This window comes from Salvelinus sp. IW2-2015, linkage group LG20, assembly GCF_002910315.2.
Source record: "Salvelinus sp. IW2-2015 linkage group LG20, ASM291031v2, whole genome shotgun sequence".
Taxonomy (NCBI): domain Eukaryota; kingdom Metazoa; phylum Chordata; class Actinopteri; order Salmoniformes; family Salmonidae; genus Salvelinus; species Salvelinus sp. IW2-2015.
In genome coordinates this window covers 67,275,654-67,288,615 of record NC_036860.1, presented here as the reverse complement: position 1 = coordinate 67,288,615, position 12,962 = coordinate 67,275,654, and the positions used below count along the sequence as shown (strand labels likewise).

The window sequence follows — 12,962 nt, the reverse complement described above, 5'->3', positions numbered from 1 at the left end:
GAGCAGAAGCATCCTGTGAATGCAACACATGAATGCAACACATGAACTAGGTGTAACAGTATAACTCTAGTCCGTTCCCTCGCCCCGACCCGGGCGCCAACCCAGGACCCTCTGCACACATCAACAACAGTCACCCACCAAGCATCGTTACCCATCGCTCCACAAAAGCCGCGGCCCTTGCAGAGCAAGGGGAACCACTACTTCAAAGTCTCAAAGCGAGTGACGTCACCGATTGAAACGCTATTAGCGAGCACCACCGCTAACTAGCTAGCTATTTCACATCGGTTACATAGGCCTACAGCAAACTCCAAACACGGTATTCTCATTGTAGTACATTTGAAGAGCCTTTAACTCACTTTTTCTTATTCCATTAACCACACGTAGGCTAGAGGATCACTTTGGATTTGATCATAAGCACAATATTCTTGAAATAGACATTGTACACAATATTTTTTATTATTGAAGATATGGTTAGTTTTATTCCCAACAAATGATAATGCAGAGGTGTGCAGCACACTCAGTTGATCCTAGATTGTCGGTCAGGGCAGATAAGAAGGTACTTTGGGGCGACACATGTGGGGGCGGGGCTTCCTTCACATAATGATTAAGCTGTCTGCGTTTTTACTGGCGCAAACCACCAACACCTACGTGACGTCACACGAGAGGGAATTTTCAAAAACTGAAGAAGCTCACCGAACTKAAGGGGAAAGATAAACAAAGGCAACATAAAAAATGCAAAGACCTGCGTAAGTACAATAGTGTACTATTATGTAAAGTTTTAATAACTTAACAATTGTGGTTGTATTCGTAAGCAGTTTAATAACGATAGCGAACAAGGTAGCCAGCAGTTAGCATTTTAGCCTTCTAGCTAACTAAACTAGTTTAGACCGGCAGGTAACCTTGATTGTAGATATCACGGCAATTGTGGCTAGCTAGCTATCTAAGTATCATGTCGAATGTAATGTTGCCAGTTTAGCAAGCTACTCCAACATAATGCATAGACGTTAGCCAACACAAAAAATTGAGACGCCAGTTTGCGCTGTTGACTTGAACTGTATACTTTCTGAAGGGTGGGCTGATTTTGTAGCCAGCAGATCCGACCCGCTTGCTTACAGCTGCACCAGGTCTGACAGGCGAACTGTGTAGTTTTAAGGCACCAGGAACCAGTGCAAGATATAATCGGAAAGGTACCTCAATGCAGGAATGAAGAAATACTTGTACTCTCGAATTGTCCCATTACCACCATAAGTTACACCGATAAGATTGAACAACTGTTAGTTTTTAAGTAAACTGCCATCTGTCCTAATGCTAGCTAGTAGTAGCCACATCTCGGCCATTATGGCATGTCAAGTGTAACAAGAAAGGAGTTGATTGGCTGACACTGCCAGTCCAAAATGACTGCTGTGGCTTCTGCTACCTAGCATGGGGACGAAATGGACAGTTTCCCGAGAAACACCTGGCGCTGGCTCCATGGTCAATCAATCAAATGTATTTATAAACCCTTCTTACATCAGATGATGTCACAAAGTGCTGTACAGAAACCCAGCATAAACCCAACAGCAAGCAATGCAGTGTAGAAGCATGTGGCTAGAATCCCCAGAAAGCCTGGAACTTAGAGAGGACCAGGCTATGAGGGGTGGCCAGTCCTCTTCTGGCTGTAGTGGTGGATATTTTAACAGAACATGGCCAAGATGTTCAAATGTTCATAAATTACCATCAGGGTCAAATAATAATAGTCAAGTGGTTGTAGAGGGTGCAACAGGTCAGTACCTAAGGAGTAAATGTCAGTTGGCTTTTCATAGCCGATCATTCAGAGTATCTGCACAGCTATCACTCCAGTGTTTATATAGCTAAATTGTAATTACTTCGTCACTAGCATCTATTTTTGCCTTACCCCTAATCTTATCTCATTTGCACAACTGTATATAGACTTTTTCTATGTGTTATTGACTGTACGTTGTTTATCCATGTGTAACTCTGTTTTTTTGTCCACTGCTTAAACTTGTTGTAACTTGTTCTCAACCGGACCTATGTTTTAAATAAAGGTGAAATTAAAAAAACAATAATCTCTACCGCTCCTGCTGTGTCTAGAGAGTTGATAACAGCAGGTCTGGGACAGGTAGCACGTCTGGTGAACAGGTCAGGGTTCCATAGCCGGTGGCAGAACAGTTGAAACTGGAGCAGAGCATGACCAGTGGACTGGGGACAAATCAAAGTTTATTTGTCACGTGCGCAGAATGCACATTAACCTTACAGTGAAATGCTTACTTAGAGGCTCTAACCAATTATGCAAAAAGGTATTAGGTGAACAATAGGTAATAAAGAAATAAAAACAGTAAAAAGACAGGCTATATACAGTAGCGAGGCTACATACAACACTGGTAGTCAGGCTGATTGAGGTAGTATGTACTGTAGATATGGTTAAAGTGACTATGCATATATGATGAACAGAAGTAGCAGTAGTGTAAAAGAGGTGGTGGGTGGGGGACACAATGCAGATAGCCCGGGCCAATGTGCGGGAGCACTGGTTGGTCGCCCAATTTAGGTAGTATGTACATGAAGTATAGTTATTAAAGTGACATGCATATATGATAACAGAGAGTAGCGCAGCGTAAAAGAGGAGGTTGGGGGCCACAATGCAAATAGTCCGGGTAGTCATTTGATTACCTGTTCAGGAGTCTTATGGCTTGGGGTAAAAACCGTTGAGAAGCCTTTTTGTCCTAGACTTGGCCTCCGTACCGCTTGCCATGTGGTAGTAGAGAGAACAGTCTATGACTGGGGTGGCTGGGGTCTTTGAAATTTTTAGGGCCTTCCTCAGACACCGCCTGGTGTAGAGGTCTGGATGGCAGGCAGCTTAGCCCCGTATGTACTGGGCCGTACGCACTACCCTCTGTAGTGCCTTGCGGTCGAGGCGAGCATTGCCGTACAGGCAGTGATGCAACCAGTCAGGATGCTCTCGATGTTGCAGCTGTAGAACCTTTTGAGGATCTCAGGACCCATGCCAATGTTTTGTTTCCTGAGGGGGAATAGGTTTGTCGTACCTCTTCACGACTGTCTTGGTGTTTGGACCATTCTAGTTTGTTGTTGATGTGGACACCAAGGAAACTTGAACTCTCAACCTGCTCCACTAAAGCCCCATCGATGAAATGGGGGCGTGCTCGGTCCTCTTTCCTGTTAGTCACAAAATCTCTTTAGTCTTGGTTACGTTGAGGGATAGGTTGTTATTCTGGCACCACCCGGCCAGGTCTCTGACAGCAAGGAGTCATCAGGTAGTCCTGAGGCATGGTCCTAGGCTCAGTCCTCCGAGAGAGGATTAGAGAGCGCACACTTAAATTCGACAGGAGAAATACTCCAGATATAAAGACTGACATAAACTATTCAGCATAAATGGGAGAGGCTGAGACTGGAGGGGTCGGGAGACACTGTGGCCCCGTCCGACGATACCCGCGGGCTCGGCCAAACAGGCAGGATATAACCACCCACTTTGCCAAAGCACAGCCCCACACCACTAGGGTTTGAGACGAGAATCCCAGTGGAGAGAGGGGAACCGGCCAGACAGAGACAGCAAGTGCGGTTTGTTGCTCCAGTGCTTTCTGTTCACCTTCACTCCTGGCCAGACTACACTCAATCATAGGACTACTGAAGAGATGAGTCTTCAATAACGACTTAAGGTTGAGACCGAGTCTGCGTCTCTCACACGGTTGGAAGACCATTCCATAAAATGGAGCTCTTTAGGAGAAAGCCCGCCTCCTAGCTGTTTGCTAGATATTCTAGGGACAGTAAGGAGGCCTGCGTCTTGTGACCATAGCGTACGTGTAGGTATGAACGGCAGGACCAAATCGGAAAGGTAGGTAGGTGCAAGCCCATGTAATGCTATGTGTTAGTTATGCTAGCCATGTCTTGCTGCAGTGTTTTTTTTCAGCCACTTTCTCCAAGTCCATCACTGTGTAAATGTACTGCAGCTACTCAACCTCTAAATGCCCTCATTCATTTCACAGAAAGGGCAAAACTCCACGGAGGCCACCCTGAAGAAAACATCCCACTCCACAAAAAGACCCAGTTGGTGTAAGTCGGTCACTGTCACCTCAATTAATAGTTACTAAAAGCAAGTTGATAATGACTAAATAATCTATACGTAGCTAATGAATAACACGTCTTACAGTATGGTGATTTGCTGTGTGCAGGTGTACTGCCGTATCCGCCCTTTAGGAGCTACAGATGAGGAGTGTTGTATTGAAATGATCAGCAGCACCACCATTCAGCTGCATGCTCCTGATGGCATCAAAGCCAACCGCAATGGGGAATACAAAGAGGTACAGGTGTAACACAGCTAACTACATTACATGTCTCTCTCTGTGATGCGTCTTCCTGTGTCATCTCATAATGAACGTGTTTCTTGCACAGACTGTCTCTCTATGATGTCATCTCATAATGAACGTGTTTCTTCACAGACTGTCCTCTCTATGATGTCATCTCATAATGAACGTGTTCTTTCACAGACCCAGTCTCTCTCTATGATGTCATCTCATAATGAACGTGTTTACTTTCACAGACCCAGTCTCTCGCTCTATGATGTCATCTCATAATGAACGTGTTTTCTTGCACAGACTGTCTCTCTCTATGATGTCATCTCATAATGAATGTGTTCTTTCACAGACCCAGTCTCTCTCTATGATGTCATCTTTTTATCTCATAGGGAACATGCTTTCTTTCACAGACTCAGTACTCCTTCAAAAAAGTGTTTGGGATCCAAACCTCCCAAATAGAGTTGTTTGAGGATGTTGCCAAACCACTTGTGGATGACCTCATTCACTGCAAGAATGGTAAGTGAGCGAAACTGCTCGTTTATTTTTAATAACGCATACGTTTTTTAAGTATTTGGTTTCGACAGGGTGTTGAGCGRCGATTTTAGTTTTTCTTTGCTGTCCATAGGATTRCTTTTCACTTATGGCGTCACAGGCAGTGGAAAGACGTTTACCATGACGGGCTCTCCAGGAGAAGGAGGTCTCCTCCCCCGCTCTCTGGACATGCTGTTCAACAGCATCGGTCCATTACAGGCCAAGAGATTTGTAAGACTTATTTTACGTCATATCTCTGGGTGTACAACTCTGTTCCTACAGAGCATCATTGTATCCTTTTGTCCTTGTCTTGTCATCAGAGATTTATACATTGAACTGGATGTGTTGGTACACTAGCCAATCAAGTGCTTGTGAAAGACTTAACTTTGAGTTGGCCATTTTATTCAACAGCAAATATGTGCAAAAAAGCCAATTATTTTACTATTTCAATTTCAGGTTCTCCAAATGTTAAATTGAGCGCTGATCCCTATACGTCTCGCTTTCAAATGTTAAATTGAGCGCTGATCCCTATACGTCTAGCTTTCAAATGTTAAATTGAGCGCTAATCCCTATACGTCTAGCTTTCAAATGTTAAATTGAGCGCTGATCCCTATACGTCTAGCTTTCAAATGTTATATTGAGCGCTGATCCCTATACGTCTAGCTTTCAAATGTTCAATCTTGCAGGTGTTTAGGACAGACGACAAGAATGGCATGGAGATCCAAGGTCAGGTGGACGCTCTCCTGGAGAGACAGAAGAGAGAATCAAATCAACAGTCCACAGTGCCCAAAACACCGTCCTCAAAGTATGCATGGGTTTTATAAGCCAAACATGTTTCGTGCACACATTTGTGATCACCCTCAGATGTTAATAGATGCTAGGTTATTGACATCTTTCATGCATTGATTTGAGTGTTTCAGAGACTATTTGGATGACAAAAAGACAACCTGTTGAAATGATATTGGAAATGGCAACCAAAAAAATGACCATTTCACTTTCTTGATTGTTGAAGCTGGTTTGAGACTGAGGTTTTGTGTTGGTTCTGTCCTTCAGGCAAAAACCTGACCCAGAGTTCGCAGACATGATCGGTCCAGAGGAGGCTTGCAAATGTGAGGGAGTTGACGAGGACAGCTGTTACAGTGTGTTTGTGTCCTACATAGAAATATACAATAACTACATCTACGATCTGCTGGAAGAAGCTCCAATAGACCCCATACGACACAAGTGAGTCCAGGCTTTGTTGTTACCAGTAGTTATGTATTTYTGTGTAATGTTATTAAATAGATATGTAAAGGGAGACCAGTAAATCATTCTGGAAGAGTGGTCCTACCGCACGTCTTCGCTCTCATTTGTATCTTCTACAGTTCATTTTAGTGTGAAGAATGCACCAGTCAATGTAAGATGTATTGTAGGTTAGATATGTGAAATGTTTTGTCTTTGTTAGGCGACCCGGTGGAGAGACACCTCTACAGAACCCTGAGTTGATGTACGTGGTTAGTTTAGAACTAGCCTGGGACCACACTGATCAACTAGCTGTTTCATATATCTGCTCCCAGGATAAGTGTATACAGTTTAAATGTAGAAAAACATGGCAGAATTATCTAGCTATCATCCCTCCACTACATCCCCTCCCAATCTAGAACCCTGCATATAATACGTATGGTACCATCATCCCTCCACTACATCCCCTCCCAATCTAGAACCCTGCATATAATACGTATGGTACCATCATCCCTCCACTACATCCCCTCCCAATCTAGAACCCTGCATATAATACGTATGGTACCATCATCCCTCCCAATCTAGAACCCTGCATATAATACGTATGGTACCATCATCCCTTCCCAATCTAGAACCCTGCATATAATACGTATGGTACCATCATCCCTTCCCAATCTAGAACCCTGCATATAATACGTATGGTACCATCATCCCCTCTTAATCTAGAACCCTGCATATAATACGTATGGTACCATCATCCCCTCCCAATCTAGAACCCTGTGTATAATACGTATGGTACCATCATCCCCTCCCAATCTAGAACACTACAATATTACGAATGGTATGTAGTGTTATTATATAGTATATACATTTAAATATGTAGTATTACTTTTGGAGTAACTATTTGCTTTAATTCCTCTGTCTCTGATTGCCTTTGTAGAGGTAGTGCTTTTAACCTCTGCTGATTATATGAGATTGGTGTAAACACATCCTTGGATGGCTGTGGTGAAACTGATCTGTGCTGCGGCTGGGAAGCTTGACATAATGCATGTCTTTTACCCGTTGACTGTTTTGAACAGTCATAACCGTTGTTTTAACATTGTCATATTGACTTTTTGCTTGTGGTTATAGTCTAGTTTATTTGTTGTAGGCTGTGTGGTGGTTAACCGTATTGTTTCTCTCCACGGTTGCAGACCGCCTCAATCAAAGATTTTACGTGAGGACCAGAACCACAACATGTACGTGTCAGGATGCACAGAGGTCGAGGTGAAGTCCACAGAGGAAGCCTTCGAAGTGTTTTGGCGGGGTGAGTGGAATTTTAGTAATTTCCTTTTGAAGGAAAAATATTTTTTCCCTCTGTGTTAGTCTACAGATATTCTTTTGTCCAGGTCAAAAGAAAAGGAGGATTGCCGATACTCAGCTGAACCGCGAGTCCAGTCGCTCTCACAGTGTGTCATTTGTCAAACTGGCACAAGCTCCGCTGGACGCAGATGGAGACCACATTCTACAGGTGACTTGAACCTTGCATCTTTATATCTTGCCGATACAGTTCTTCATATAGAAGTGAAGACAAAATCCACTACCTTGACCCAGGGATGGAACAAGGATTTTGGCACTGACCAGCCAGGCTAGTACACCACCATTTTTAGTACTCTGGGTTTAATATCTGTGCCATGCGATATCTGAAAATACAAAATCACTAGCCGGGAGGCTAGTTGGGAAAATGTTCTACCAGCCTGGGCTCGGTGGGTTGCGTACCCTCTATCCCTGCCTTGACCAACCTTAAGATAACAAACACAAACATCCTTTAATTACATGTGAACTAGCACAATAAATATCTGCTGCTCTGTCACTAGTAGAAGCTGTGTTAGCTTATGTATGTTCACTAGAAGACCCAATACAGAGCAGGCATGCTAACAGCTATCACTGGACCACATGGACTTCAACCAGTGCTAGCTCTGATAGCCTAGCCTGGCTGTGTTACAGGACAAGAACCAGGTGACTGTTAGCCAGCTGTGTCTGGTGGACCTGGCAGGGAGTGAACGCACCAGCAGGACTAAAGCAGAGGCAGCCGCCTCCGGGAAGCAGGTGAGCTGACAACGTAGGACCCATAGAAAAATCCTTTACTTTTCTGTTTGTCTAACAGCACCACTGACCTAGCCTGGGGACCAGTCTGTTTAGCTAACATTCTGTTTCGTAACAGCACCACTGACCTAGCCTGGGGACCAGTCTGTTTAGCTAACATTCTGTTTGTCTAACAGCCCACTGACCTAGCCTGGGACCAGTCTGTTTAGCTAACATTCTGTTTGTCTAACAGCACCACTGACCTAGCCTGGGGACCAGTCTGTTTAGCTAACATGCTATTTGTCTAACAGCATCACTGACCTAGCCTGGGGACCAGTCTGTTTTGCTAACATTCCACTCCTTGTGCTCTGTATCATATGCCACATGTTAAGCATGACAGGAGTGAATCATGGCTAAACAGACTGGTACCCAGACTATACTGACCTACTGGCACTTCACAACATGCACCCATCTTTACTGGCATCTCCACTCTTTCCCCAGGCAACTCAACCAGTCCCTGATGACGTTACGCACCTGTATAGAAGTCCTCAGAGAGAACCAGATGTGTGGAACAAACCGGGTTGGTCATTTTGAATGAATCTCTGTGTACTTGATCAAACTGTAGACCAGATGAGTCAAGCTCTGATATTATGCCATAAAGTAACACAATGATACTATTGTTTTTTGTTTCAGATGGTTCCTTACAGAGACTCTAAAGTCACACATCTGTTCAAGAACTATTTGACGGTGAAGGGAAAGTCCGCATGGTTGTGTGTGTCAACCCTAAAGCCGACGACTATGAAGAAACCATGGTAACTGATGCGTTAGATCCCAATAACAGCCCTAAGAAACCATGGTAACTGATCTGAGTTAGATCCCAATAACAGCCATAAGAAACCATGGTAACTGATCTGAGTTAGATCCCAATAACAGCCAAAAGAAACCATGGTAACTGATGCGTTAGATCCCAATAACAGCCCTAGAAACCATGGAACTTGATGCGTTAGATCCCAATAACAGCCCTAAGAAACCATGGTAACTGATGCGTTAGATCCCAATAACAGCCCTAAGAAACCATGGTAACTGATGCGTTAGAGCCCAATAACAGCCCTAAGAAACAGAAATATCAACAAGATGTAACCGTGTGTGTTCCTTCAGTTGGTCATGCGCTTTGCGGAGTTGACCCAGGAGGTTGAGGTGGCGCGTCCGGTGGACAGGCCCATCTGCAGCCTGGCAGCGGGGCGGAGACACCGGAACCAGGCCTTCAGAGACGAGTTGTCACGACGCCAGGAGGAGCACCCCGGGGGACCCAGCAACACCGGTATGTACACATACATAATCACAGAGGTGTATATAAAAAAATCTATCTCTATGAGTAGAAATGTGGATACAGTACGTACATCAGGGTTACAAAGCAGGAGGGCTTTCACCTCTAATTTGAAAGAATCTGATTGTACATGGGTCATGTTAGAAATGATTAATTTTAACACATTTCCAACCTGGACACGTCCCATGTGACCACCACCTCAGCCAGCACTAATGTTAAGTCCCAAGTTAATCTGTTCTCCACTGATCTTCCAGAGGATGGCTCGGTGCTGAACCAGCTCCTGGACAGCCTGCCGGCCCTGCCTGCCTGTGAGTTGGTGGATCCCACCGATGAGCAGATCCTGCCRCGCCTCATAGAGGTGCTGGAGAGGAGGCACCGCATCCGCCAGATGATCACTGAGCAGTACACCAGAACTGGTACGGACCAGGCCACTATAGACCTAATTAAGGGTATTTTGTCAGTACAGGACCTCTTTTATTTATTTTAAATGTATGTACTGTTGTCTGTTAATGTTCTGTATTATGTTCTGTGTCGACTCCAGGAAGAGTAGCTGCTGCTTTAGCAACGTCTTAAGGGGATCCTAATAAAATACTACAGGCTTTAGAGCTGCACATTTAGTCTCCTATCGTTTGAAATGTCACAGACGTCCTCTATTTAAATTCATCATTGTCTTTTCATGTTTATCTGGCTTTTCTTAGGGCATGTTTTGCTGTACGTAAATGTTTAGTTAGTGTAAACATATTGTCTACCTTTTAGTGGACAAGAGTAAAGTAAAATTTGTACCAATGGATTKATTTCCATTCCTTTTGCCCCTTTCCAACAGCCAACACGCTGAAATCGATGCTCCAGGAGTTTGATGGCCACCTGATGGCCAAGGAGAACTTCATCCATGAACAGCGGGGTAAACTAGGGGAGAAGGACAAGATCATGTTCAACCAGAAGAATGAGATGGATCGGCTGGAGAAGAAATCCAAAATGCTGGAATACAAGGTGAAGTCTTAAGTCCTCCATCTCTCTTCTCTCCCCCTTTGCCTCGTTCTCTCCCCCCTTTGCCTTGTTCTCTCCATCTCCTCTCCTCAGCTGCATTTTTATATCACTGGAACCCATGCATTCGTACATCCTAATTGAACTCATTTCAAATTGAATCAAACGTATCCTGAACTTTTTACGTACCTTTTATGCCCCCCTCAGATTGACATTCTCAGAAGACCACCAATATCTATGAGGGGACAAAGCGGTCGCTGCAGCAGGAGCTGGAGAGCCGTGAGCAGAGGCTGCAGCGGGAGCTGTCGGAGAGAAGCGCATGGAGGCACGCATGCAGGGCATGGTGTCTGACACCAAACACCAGTGGGAGAAGGAGTGTGTAAGTGGAGTGTACCCTCCTCCCCTCAGCCCTCCTCCACTCTTTCATAGACTGTGAGGGGTCCTCAGCTGTAACTAACCCGACTGTGAGGGGTCCCTCAGCTGCTAACTAACCCAGACTGAGGGGGTCCTCAGCTGCTAACTAACCCAGACTGTGAGGGGTCCCTCAGCTGCTAACTAACCCCAGACTGTGAGGGGGTCCCTCAGCTGCTAACTAACCCCAGACTGTGAGGGGCTCCTCAGCTGCTAACTAACCCCAGACTGTGAGGGGGCCCTCAGCTGCTAACTAACCCCAGACTGTGAGGGGGTCCCTCAGCCGCTAACTAACCCCAGACTGTGAGGGGGTCCCTCAGCTGCTAACTAACCCCAGACTGTGAGGGGGTCCCTCAGCTGCTAACTAACCCCAGACTGTGAGGGGGTCCCTCAGCTGCTAACTAACCCCAGACTGTGAGGGGGTCCTCAGCTGCTAACTAACCCCAGACTGTGAGGGGTCCCTCCAGCCGCCTAACTAACCCCAGACTGTGAGGGGGTCCCTCAGCTGCTAACTAACCCCAGACTGTGGGTCATAAACATAGTTGACGGTAGGTGTGGTGGGTATTGTAGTTCAGTGCTACTTACATTTAGTTGAAGTTGTGTAGTTAACATTGGTCTTCCTCTTGCTACCTCAGGAGCGTCGTGTGAACGCCAAGCAGCTGGAGATGCAGAACAAGCTGTGGGTGAAGGATGAGAAGCTGAAGCAGCTGAAGGCCATCGTATCAGAGAGTAACAGCAGCGCCATCTCAGAGCAGCAGCGTCCCCCACCACCCCCAGACAAGCCCCAGAGGAACTCCCGGGAGAAGGACCAGCCTCGCGCCCCTGAGAAGAGATCTCGCTCGCCACTGCCCGTGAGTTGTTACACCCTGTCACTGCCTCTCTTTCTCCCTCTCGCCTCTCTCCGTCTCTCCCTCGCTCTCTCATTCTCTATCCACCTATCTCTCCATCTATAAATTGTGATTGACGTTACTGTAATAGATATTGACTGTGGAACTATTCTAATGTTGATGGACCGTTGTTGCATGGTGGGTTGATGGTGTATGAGTCTGTCTACTAAACAGGTGCTGTGTCATCAGACCACATGTACTATTACTCTGCTGTCTCACCGTTACTGGCCACCTGCATGTGTTGTCCTCTGTTTCACTCTTCTGACATTTGTGACATTACAGTGTTCAGATAGAAACGCGCATGCTGTAGAACAGATATGATTGTCTGTCATGTAGAATAGGGCATCGTGTTGGTTCTATTTGTTACAATGTTATCTACAACGTTGTGAATACACTGTTGGAGATGCCATGCTACAGCATTCATATAATACTCCCAGACTCCCTCCTGCTACCACCACCAGGTCAGCACAGCTCAGTGCCACCTCCTCCCACCCTCCTCCTCCGCTGGTAGTCTCTCAGTAGCCTCCGTCATCTCTGAGTGGGAGCAGAGGTTCCCCATAGGTAGGGACCCCCCCGGGACACCCGGAGCGTACGGAAGAACGACCCCATACGGAAGCAGCAGTATGGGCCGCAGGAGAGGCCAGCGATGGGCCCCTGAGACAGAGGCCCCGGGCCCCAGCCACACGTACGGGCTAGACCTAGAGTCAAGCTCAAGGGTTAGTGTGTGTTAGAATTTCACTCTGAGGGACTGGTTTCCCAGACAAAGATTAAGCATATTCCTGCTTTTGGCTTCATCTGTGTCTTGGAAATCAGGAGGTAAACTTTAAGTAGCTGGATCTGCCATGCTTGTAGACCCGGATAGAACTGCACCCTAGACCCGGATAGAACTGTAGCTGCTTGGTTTGTATTCTTACCTACTGTACATGTGCTAGCTATTAGGACCAGGCTGATGCCAGTATCGATACTCGTTAGTGTCATGGCAAGAAAACAAAACACAATATTTAACATATAGCAGGTTTTTAAAGGCCGAAGAGTTTGGTCTGTTTCGTGTGCCATGCAAACATACAATTGCGACGCTGGTATCATCACAGTAGTTAGATCTGCTATGCTTGTAGTCCTGTAGGCTTTAATCTGTGTGTTTGTATGTGTGTAGATGTACCATAGCTAGATCTGCTATGCTTGTAGTCCTGTAGGCTTTAATCTGTGTGTTTGTATGTGTGTAGATGTACC

The 12,962-nt window shown here is 45.6% G+C and overlaps 1 protein-coding gene across 1 annotated transcript; it reads left to right on the top strand.

Annotated features, from left to right (window-relative positions):
• The first annotated feature begins 631 nt into the window (after positions 1–631).
• Positions 632–12,956, top strand: LOC111980067 (kinesin-like protein KIF23). Its single transcript, XM_070449586.1, is given in 22 exon segments — positions 632–746; positions 3,999–4,065; positions 4,185–4,313; positions 4,718–4,823; positions 4,933–5,069; positions 5,525–5,643; positions 5,892–6,062; positions 7,253–7,365; positions 7,448–7,569; positions 8,046–8,121; positions 8,124–8,160; positions 8,625–8,703; positions 8,817–8,862; positions 8,865–8,935; positions 9,282–9,444; positions 9,705–9,866; positions 10,274–10,440; positions 10,642–10,648; positions 10,651–10,746; positions 10,749–10,813; positions 11,481–11,696; positions 12,170–12,956. Coding segments are annotated over 22 exon segments (2,457 nt in total). The 5' UTR covers positions 632–732; the 3' UTR covers positions 12,464–12,956.
• The last annotated feature ends 6 nt before the right edge of the window (positions 12,957–12,962 follow it).